Source organism: Anneissia japonica, unplaced genomic scaffold (assembly GCF_011630105.1).
Source record: "Anneissia japonica isolate Jap-2015-1 unplaced genomic scaffold, ASM1163010v1 scaffold234_len1672027_cov178, whole genome shotgun sequence".
Lineage (NCBI taxonomy): Eukaryota > Metazoa > Echinodermata > Crinoidea > Comatulida > Comatulidae > Anneissia > Anneissia japonica.
The window spans coordinates 683,241-693,439 of NW_022738761.1; the positions used below are offsets into that span (position 1 = coordinate 683,241).

At 36.7% G+C, this 10,199-nt stretch overlaps 2 protein-coding genes across 4 annotated transcripts in view; both read left to right on the forward strand.

The window, feature by feature from the left end:
• The window catches only part of LOC117117789 (polyamine oxidase 7-like), a 9,372-nt gene extending 2,940 nt beyond the window's left edge, over window positions 1-6,432 (forward strand). The window contains exons 2-5 of one of the 3 annotated variants that reach the window (XM_033262252.1): window positions 993-1,129; window positions 3,108-3,235; window positions 4,810-5,132; window positions 5,313-6,432. In XM_033262252.1, coding sequence (XP_033118143.1) covers window positions 993-1,129; window positions 3,108-3,235; window positions 4,810-5,132; window positions 5,313-5,821 — 1,097 coding nt within the window. In that variant the 3' untranslated portion in view covers window positions 5,822-6,432. The remainder of the gene's footprint in view (window positions 1-992; window positions 1,130-3,107; window positions 3,236-4,809; window positions 5,133-5,312) is intronic. The other 2 variants (XM_033262251.1, XM_033262250.1) reach the window with 2 other exon arrangements.
• A 426-nt stretch (window positions 6,433-6,858) lies between these two features.
• Window positions 6,859-9,010, forward strand: LOC117117744 (polyamine oxidase 6-like). Its single transcript, XM_033262150.1, has 2 exons — window positions 6,859-6,919; window positions 7,102-9,010. The coding sequence occupies exon 2, from the start codon at window positions 7,125-7,127 to the stop codon at window positions 7,608-7,610; it is 486 nt and encodes a 161-aa protein (XP_033118041.1). The 5' UTR covers window positions 6,859-6,919; window positions 7,102-7,124; the 3' UTR covers window positions 7,611-9,010.
• The last annotated feature ends 1,189 nt before the right edge of the window (window positions 9,011-10,199 follow it).

A 10,199-nucleotide genomic window follows, 5' to 3' on the forward strand; every position in this document is an offset into this window, starting at 1 on the left:
TTTTACCCGGCAGAACGAAAGAAGGAAACTCCGCTTCTCAGTTGTCTTAGGCGCAGGTTTTTTGACAAACAATGACCTTTCAGAGGTCAAATTGCTGTCAAGAATATGAATTGGCTGCTTCGCAGCAACAAGTTTATAATTGGTACTGGTACTGGTATTGGGTATTTATATTGCGCCTTTCCCTTGCGGTTATGAAGCGCAAGCCAAGCGTCAATAATTCAGGAAAACAATGGTAGGCATAAAATCAGTCATTATTCAGGAACCCGAAGCATCACAGTAGTACAGTCACACAAACAACAAAGACAAATAAACAGATTACTGTACAACAATAAAAGCAGAGAGTTAGGCAAACAAGTAAGTCTTGAGTGCACGTTTAAAAAGATTAGGATCGGAGATATCTCTAAGGTCAGTTGGAAGATTATTCCAAAGTTTCGAAGCATAACATGGAAATGAAATTTTAAATCATAGTTTTGATTAGGAGCTTAAGGTCAATATACAAGAATACACTGTGTCTACTAATGCTTTAAATTGTCAAAACGCAGACCTGATCTGTAAAGCAGCAGAACAAAAAGCTAAATAGCGGATAGTCAAAACTATGATTTAAAATTGTCATGTAAAGGATTTGTTTCATCTCTAATTATTTCCGTTATTTTAAGTCCTATGCGCGTATCTTACAATTATCCAATTGTTTAATGTTGTGATACCTCCTGTATGAACGAGTAAGGATAAAATTAATATTGAATGCCGTTATAGTAATGCATATGACAGCTGCAAATGCTCATCTATCGGCATCCTAAACTGAGGTGCATAGTTCATGGCAAGGGCGTCGATCCGTGGTTGAATGTCGGGAGGGGGGACGAATTACAAAATAAAGAGGTGTTGGGCCTTAGGTTTGGAGCCGTTTAGTTCCCCCGGTGGGGGTCCAGGGGTAAAGCCCTTCGGAAGCTCTGGCGTCTATAGCCTTTTATAAGTCGTATCTAATTGATTTTAAGGTATGCGATCAACATTTATTTCCACACTACATCTTCAAAATACAGTGGCGGATCCAGAAATACGAAATAAAGGTGACCCATGGGAATTTTACAGATGGAGTGTAGACCACATCAACCCCACCATGGTTGGGGCTGAGGTAAGGAAATTTATGATTATGGTGCCTCTAGTTGGCCGGAAATTGGCACTCTCAGACTTGAATTTATATTTTTCTTTTTTCTCCACTTTTACATTTTCAAAAAAAAATTAGGGAGGGTGTGTCGGCTGGCCCCTTGAATCTGCCACTGAAATACTCATAATAAACATTTTTTTAAAATTTATTCTCATTATCATGCCCGCTTGGATATTTCATGCAAACAAACAATCATGAAAATAATGATTTATTATCTACTGATTAGCTTGTGACTATTCGAACCATGAAAAACAAGTAAGATAAACTTAAAACAGTAATTTGGTCTATTTGCGTGTACAATGCTTTTAAAATCAATCAAGACATTTTCTCCTCTTTGAATTTCACTTTTGTGTGTATTGCCTACGCTATTGTGAGTTGAAATACCGGTACATACCGTCTAATTTACGATTACACAGGAATAGGGAGATAGGAAGCACACAAGACATTAGTTAGCATTTTTATTTCACAAACATAAATTTTATTTACTTAATTTATCATTATCATGACGTAATGGCGAGATTGCGTCAAGGTAACATCGGAGTTCTTAAACTTGTGGTATCACTACTTGGAAATAGATAGCCTTATCCGTGTCGAAGGGCTATATACACTTCAATTGACTAACTACAATTTTTTGAAATTATGAAAACAGGAATCTATGTAAGCAGATAATATCAAACACATAATACGGGTCTTAATAATACAGTATACAAAATATATAAATCGTTAATAGTATAAATTGCGCACTCTTGAGTTTGAAAAAATGTTGGCCTAATAGGTTTACGTACGGTATTTAGGCCTACTTATTTTTACAACGCACAGTACATACGTTTTTTCACAATAAATTTAGTCTTTGATAACCGTTGCACCCATAAAATCGTTGAAGTGGTTATAATACTGAGATGGTTACCAAATGTACAGACAATTGCGAGTTTACTACTCGGTTATGATCCGGAAATTGGAACCGCACTTGGAACAAAGCACATGTGAACAGACAAAATTAATGACAGTCATTCGTAACTGTTGTTCTTTCCACTCCCTTTGAAATGTGGGGTTTTAACTATAGAAGATTGATGAAAAGTGGAGGAGGACAACTGATATGATGTCCCCTACTTTGAAAAGTGGGGTGACGTGTCCTCCACCGATCGACGTCCATGCTTCATAGGCAAATATAAATAAAAATGCATCGGATAAATGCAATGACATTTTTTGAAAATGCGCCTTCTCATCGGCTTTAACTTCAATATTTATGATCACTACTACTATTGTTACCTGATTTAGTGTAGGCCTAATAAATACCGGATTTCTTTTTGCCCAATTACAAATCTGATATTTCAATTTAAAGAATGCTTATTTTAAATAAATGGCATTATAACAGCTTATTCCGCGTATGCAAGCAATATCATACATTAATTTAATTTAATTTATTGGCACAAACGGCATGTTGCATACATTTTATGGTATAACAATGCCAAACTGTGTATTTGGTGACGCATAATACCGTACCAGTACACAATAAAATTATATAAAAATTCCTTATCATGAGTACACGTAGCAACAAGCAAAATACCACTTATGCACACCAGTGGCGGATCCAGAATTAAACAAGGCGCTCCCCTATCTTATCAGTAGCCTTAGTCCAATCTATAACCAAGTGTGAAAGCGACACTTATGCATACCAGTGGCGGATCCAGGATTAAACAAGGCGCTCCCCTATCCCATCAGTAGCCTTAGTCCAATCTATAACCAAGTGTGAAAGCGACTTCCAATTTATTGGTTTACCGCACATTTATTCGCTCTGTGTTCAATCATGGAGGTTCAACCATGGTATTTCTTCAATGGATTAATTGTGGTCACCAACAATTATTGAATATATAAATGTGTAAATAACGTTGTGTTGGACTGTTACACAGCAGGATTATATAAAAAAAACCCTTTATTTTTTCAGGTGACGTCCACTAAGTCAACAGCTCTTTTGAAAGCCGACGATGAAGTCTTATTTGTTACAGATCCACGCGGGTTCAAATTCATTTTTAATGAATCAATTTCTTTCCTTTACGACGACCCAGCATTTGAGTAAGTAACGAATACTGGGACCTCAAAAAGTAACCATTTTACTTTATTTTTGTTTTAAGTGGTTATTTGTAAAATACGACGATGAACGTAGTACCATAACAATTCAACACTAATTCAATTCAATTCAATTCAAAGTAACATTTATTTACTTTTCCTTTTCAATTCATACAAAAAACAAGACAAGATCATAACAAATTCATGAGAAAAGGAAAAAGGCATAGACCCAGGAAGAAAATCATCTTGTGACGATTCAGCCTAAGGTTTTGCCAAACGCTGTAGGTGTTTACAGTGTGAACCACCACTTTAAATTCGTTGCGCAGAAACGCAAAACCAAATTACTGTGATGCGAGACAACCATTATCTTTGAGGCGTGCCAGTGAGAAAGAGGCTATCAGAACGTGTGAAGTAATTCAATATTGCGTAATGTTCATAATCACTACCGTAATAATCATATACTAACTTGAGTTAGGACGAAATGTTTGTAAAAATTTACCGTCCAGACGTGTGCACAGATCTGGAAGAAATATAGCGAGGCCACCATTCTTTAGGTATCTTACCATTTAATTGGCATATTTGCGTTGCTATGTGTCCATTAAAATATCGTAAAAAATATAATTTTACACTAACACGAATCTTCAAAATTATGGACGAGGAATTTGTTGTCACGATACAACGCATCTGAGAATTCATTAAACAAACAACGTTAGTAGAGTACAGTGGAAGGATGAAAATAGTAATATTCAATATTCCACATAATAATAGTGGAACGTAATGTAACCTTGCTAAGGAATTGTACTTTAAATTTAATTATTTATAAAATATACACTCTTGAACTTCCGTAAAGCAATATCAAGTCACAAAACTAATATGATACGGTAAGTGACGGCATCATGGCCAACCACTAACATTCCAATCTAGAGCAAGGAGGGTCAGAATACCCATTAATCTAGTGCAAGTATGATCACCCCCACCTTGGTGGTTACCATGGTGACTACCTTCCCTTAAAATAGAGAGCAAAGAGAGAGAGACAAGAGAGAACATGGTTAGAATTATTGGAAAATTGTTGTGGAGTAGATATAGAACAGTCCTTGATTAAATACGATACAAACTACTGTAAACTATACTTTGATTGGACCTTCGTTTCTGTGTTTTACTGTGTGAAACATCTTGCCACATAGACTATTGGGAACAAGTAGCCGGCAAGGGGAAAGGCATCTAAAACTCCACGGTTACAGTAACACTTCAGTAAGTGCGGCTAAAACAAAGGAGTATGTTGACTCAATATATAATAGAATAATACATATTATAAAGTGACCATATTATTTTTAAAAATAAGTCAATACGTGACGAATAAGCTTGAATTGATTCACTAAACTGGGATCCAGTTGTGTCCAAACCCCAGGGGAGATCAGAGGTGAATTCCCTTGATCTCATACATTCTAGTTAATCAACGTTCCGCAAGGTAGGCTACCCCTATGAACATTTACTAATTCAACCGAGCATATGGGAAATCTGCTTTTTTAAAATTATGGATCGCCGTCAAAGGTAATAGCTATTAATTCATTGATTTACAGATGTCGTCTACAGTTGAACAAAATCGTTACTGCCGTAAATTACGAAGGTGACAGAGTAGTTGTGACGTGCAAAGATGGAACAACTTTTACTGGTGACAACGTGTTGATGACGTTCAGTCTCGGAGTCTTGCAGAACGGAGTCGTAGACTTCCAACCCGAACTCCCAGAATGGAAAATCGAAGAGCTGTATCAATTCATCATGGCAGATTTTACTAAGATTTTTATGAAGTTTGACACGCAATTCTGGCCAGACGAAGAGTGGTTCATACATGCGCACGAGAGGCGAGGATATTTCCCTGTGTTCTACAATCTCGAGGCAAAAGGTAAACTATCTCTTGAACTATGTCTTGCAAAAAAACCCAAAATTTTATCATATATGATTTTCTGTTTCCTATTAGGAATAATGTCTCCATTGAATATCTCCCGAGATGTCTCCGATATTTTGTATTATGTACGTTCGATTAAAATTGCTCTTTTTTAACTATCAAAACTCTTGATTGCAGGATTGTTTCCAAAAGGAACCAACATGCTTGCTGCCTTTGTTTCAGGAAATGAAGCTAAGAGAATCGAACAGCAACCGAATTCAGAAACCAGCGCGGAGATCACAAATGTCCTTCGTACCATCTTTGGAAATGAAGTTATTCCACCAACTGAAATCATTCACTCTGGCTGGAGTATCAACCCCTTCACCTATGGCGCTTACTCAAACTGGCCGGTTGAAGTGTCAGAAGAATGCTTCAAAAAGATCGAATCTCGAGTCGGTCCAATATTTTTTGGAGGAGAGCACACAGATCCCATTTACAACGGCTACATTATTGGTGGTGAACTTAGTGGTAAAAGGGAGGCCATGAAAATTCTTGATTGTATGAACCTTCGTGATGTTGATGAGTGTCCAATATGGCAAGAAGTGAAAAAGGCAGACTGTGACTGCACATCAGGTGCATCTATAATTACCAAAAGTGTTGGCCTACATTTAGTTGCACTGCCCGTGTTTTTGGTGCTCATGATGTAAGAAATATAGCGGTTTTCTAGTTCTAATACCGGTAAATTATATACAGTAGTATTTTTCTGTTCCAAAAAGACTACATTTCAGACTTCAGTTGTGGCAGTTTTTGAGGCATTTTATTATTTTTCTAAAAAATATTTGATACTGTATTTATAGAACTTAGGAAGCAACAAGAGTTGAAAACATCAATATTACTTTAAATATAATTCATAAATACCGGTAAATTATATACAGTAGTATTTTTCTGTTCCAAAAAGACTACATTTCAGACTTCAGTTGTGGCAGTTTTTGAGGCATTTTATTATTTTTCTAAAAAATATTTGATACTGTATTTATAGAACTTAGGAAGCAACAAGAGTTGAAAACATCAATATTACTTTAAATATATGGTTATCTTCCATGCAGAGGGGAGCGTACATTTGTTCAAGGACATGGTAAATATATGTTGTAGAGGACGGGGGAATGAATTCCAATGATGACTTGAGAATAAGCAATGAATTGAGCCAGGACCTGCGGATTTATTAACAGTGATATCATTAAAGTAATATTTCAACAGATTGAAGGCATAGATGTCAATATCAGAGATCGCGGGAATGAGGACATTACAAGGGCTGTCTCTTATACACATCTAGATGTGTATAAGAGACAGGCTATGTGTCCAATAAAATATCGTAAAAAATATAATTTTACACTAACACGAATCTTCAAAATTATGGACGAGGAATTTGTTGTCACGATACAACGCATCTGAGAATTCATTAAACAAACAACGTTAGTAGAGTACAGTGGAAGGATGAAAATAGTAATATTCAATATTCCACATAATAATAGTGGAACGTAATGTAACCTTGCTAAGGAATTGTACTTTAAATTTAATTATTTATAAAATATACACTCTTGAACTTCCGTAAAGCAATATCAAGTCACAAAACTAATATGATACGGTAAGTGACGGCATCATGGCCAACCACTAACATTCCAATCTAGAGCAAGGAGGGTCAGAATACCCATTAATCTAGTGCAAGTATGATCACCCCGAGTGGTTCATACATGCGCACGAGAGGCGAGGATATTTCCCCGTGTTCTACAATCTCGAGGCAAAAGGTAAACTATCTCTTGAACTATGTCTTGCAAAAAAAACACCAAAATTTTATCATATATGATTTTCTGTTCCCTATTAGGAATAATGTCTCCATTGAATATCTCCCGAGATGTCTCCGATATTTTGTATTATGTACGTTCGATTAAAATTGCTCTTTTTTAACTATCAAAACTCTTGATTGCAGGATTGTTTCCAAAAGGAACCAACATGCTTGCTGCCTTTGTTTCAGGAAATGAAGCTAAGAGAATCGAACAGCAACCGAATTCAGAAACCAGCGCGGAGATCACAAATGTCCTTCGTACCATCTTTGGAAATGAAGTTATTCCACCAACTGAAATCATGCACTCTGGCTGGAGTATCAACCCCTTCACCTATGGCGCTTACTCAAACTGGCCGGTTGAAGTGTCAGAAGAATGCTTCAAAAAGATCGAATCTCGAGTCGGTCCAATATTTTTTGGAGGAGAGCACACAGATCCCATTTACAACGGCTACATTATTGGTGGTGAACTTAGTGGTAAAAGGGAGGCCATGAAAATTCTTGATTGTATGAACATTCGTGATGTTGATGAGTGTCCAATATGGAAAGAGGTGAAGAAGCCAGATTGTGACTGTACATCAGGTGCATCTATAATTACCAAAAGTGTTGGCCTACATTTAGTTGCACTGTCCGTGTTTTTGGTGCTCATGATGTAAGAAATATAGCGGTTTTCTAGTTCTAATACCGGTAAATTATATACAGTAGTATTTTTCTGTTCCAAAAAGACTACATTTCAGACTTCAGTTGTGACAGTTTTTGAGGCATTTTATTATTTTTCTAAAAAATATTTGATAATGTATTTATAGAACTTAGGAAGCAACAAGAGTTGAAAACATCAATATTACTTTAAATATATGGTTATATGAGATATCTTCCATGCAGAGGGGAGCGTACATTTGTTCAAGGACATGGTAAATATATGTTGTAGAGGACGGGGGAATGAATTCCAATGCTGACTTGAGAATAAGCAATGAATTGAGCCAGGACCTGCGGATTTATTAACATTGATGTCATTAAAGTAATATTTCAACAGATTGAAGGCATAGATGTCAATATCAGGTTTTACAGAGTGACTCGGTAATTTGCTTGCGCTTAGTTTTCTTAGTGTCACTGGTAACCCATGGGGAGTGCATTTTTTCATTGTACCAATAATTATTGGACATTAAACAATATCATGATTAATATTACCATTCCATAAATCATGGTGCACACTGCATCGATTTCCGACGCGAATTTTAAGATCACAAAGCAATATATTGATACCAGCTCAGAACTGCAGAAGCAGGCTAACTGGCATTGCATTTGAAAAATACTTGTTGAAGAATTCAGAGATACAGTTGGTACAGAATACTACTATGTGAACCATAATTTTAGAAAGACCCCGCAAATTGAAAACAAATCTGAATACTATACATTTTGAAAAGACGGCGTCTGTCAAATTCTCCCGACTTCCTGATTTCTTGTCTCGATACCGTGTTAGTCGTAAAGTCATCTATGATGTCTTCAACCCAGCGGCGGATCCAGGAATTAAAAGGAAATAATGAGAGCTCAGAGAGGGGCTCTTACAGATGGAGGGTCTATACCTCTCAGCCCCATCATGATTATGGCACCAACACTTGAATAGGCTAGGCTGTAATGTTCTTTTTATCACTATTTTTTTTTTATTTTGAAAAATTTAGAGCCTCTGCACAACGAAGATTTGGCCAAATTCCGTTTTAGAATGCATGCGAGAATTCAACGTTAATTTCGCATAGCCAGACGACTTTATGTGACGTCATTAAGTTCAACATCCTACCATCGAAAGCTCCAAATGCTGTTGTTTCGCCCATTATACACGGGTATTTTATTCAGGCACAGGGCGAAGGTACTATGGAGTGACTACTCTAGTTTTATAATGTAATGAATTTTCTGAGAGACACCTACCGTATAATCTGTATCAACGTCACTAGTTTAATTTGCATTTTTGCTTGGAGGTACAGTTTGTCGGTCAGTTGATCCATTGACAGTACCGATTTTCATGTTGTTGGAGCCATTTAAACAATTTCTACATTCTAAATTTCACTATTTTTCTATTTGTTTCTTGGAATTTCAAGTTAAAATTGAGGAAGTATCAATAGTTACTTACAAAGTGAATTTTGTTTTAATAATGGCAAATTATATAGAATAGTTATAATAGAAGAAATTTATGACAACGTTGATGGTTTTTGCACAATACAATTTACCAGGCCCTGAACTATGCCTAAAATGGGCCTCGTTCTAAAAAGAGGCCCGTTTTAGGCTATTGGGGGGAGACTGGCATTTCCCAGAGCTCCTCATCGGAGCTAAAAACGACAAAAAGTTATTGGAAACATTGTCAAATCACCCATTGCACATTGCAATGATACCTCTCATAGTTTTAGGCATATGGCCAATGGTTATACGATCGATATCCCCTATGTTATTTGATGTAATAATAAGAAATACAAAAGAAACAGTGTAGTAGGCCTTATGCAAGTAATTTCTGAACTCAAAAAATATAAATATGCTTAACTTTCACGGTTACATTCTTCATTTACCATCTAGTACATATACATCTTGCTCCTATTTGAGCACGAGCACATGTATTCCAATATAACTTATATCGGAAAGATATCTTAATTAGTGCTTTTATAACAACTCCCTGATTCCATATTATAATTATCTTGGAAACTCGGAAGGTCACTTTCAGCTTTCGTAGGAATCTGACAAGGAAAGAAATACATAAACAGCCGCCATTGGAACTCGAACCTGGGACCCTCCCTATACATGGCGAACGTCATAACCACCTGACCACGAAGGCTGGATAACACACGAGTACCGATGGCGGACCGCCACGCTCGAAGGCAGTCCCAAGGCCAGCTATCGCTCGCCTCTGACCATGTAAAAAGACCTTCTGTTTTGTTTACCTGTCTACCTTAAGCATGCCTTAAGTGTGTTTAGATTTTGTTATCTGAGGTCATTTCAGTGCCAATCGAGGTCAGCATTTTACGCTTATTTTTTTCTCCGGAGGTTACGACGCCTCCAGCAGATGGAAACACATTAAATGCGATGACGTTACACATGTACACTCCGGATACGGTAGTATCTAATCCCAAGAAGGATGTGAATTATTATCTACTGTAGAACTGTATATGGTCAACTATATATATTTTACCACGTACCAAATCATATAAAATACCGTCGAGGTTATTAGTACGAATACGAGACTATCATATTGGTTTACACTT

Excerpts from the sequence above, each read along its gene's own strand:
- LOC117117744 (XM_033262150.1), top strand. The coding sequence starts at position 7,125 with ATGCTTGCTGCCTTTGTTTCAGGAAATGAAGCTAAGAGAATCGAACAG.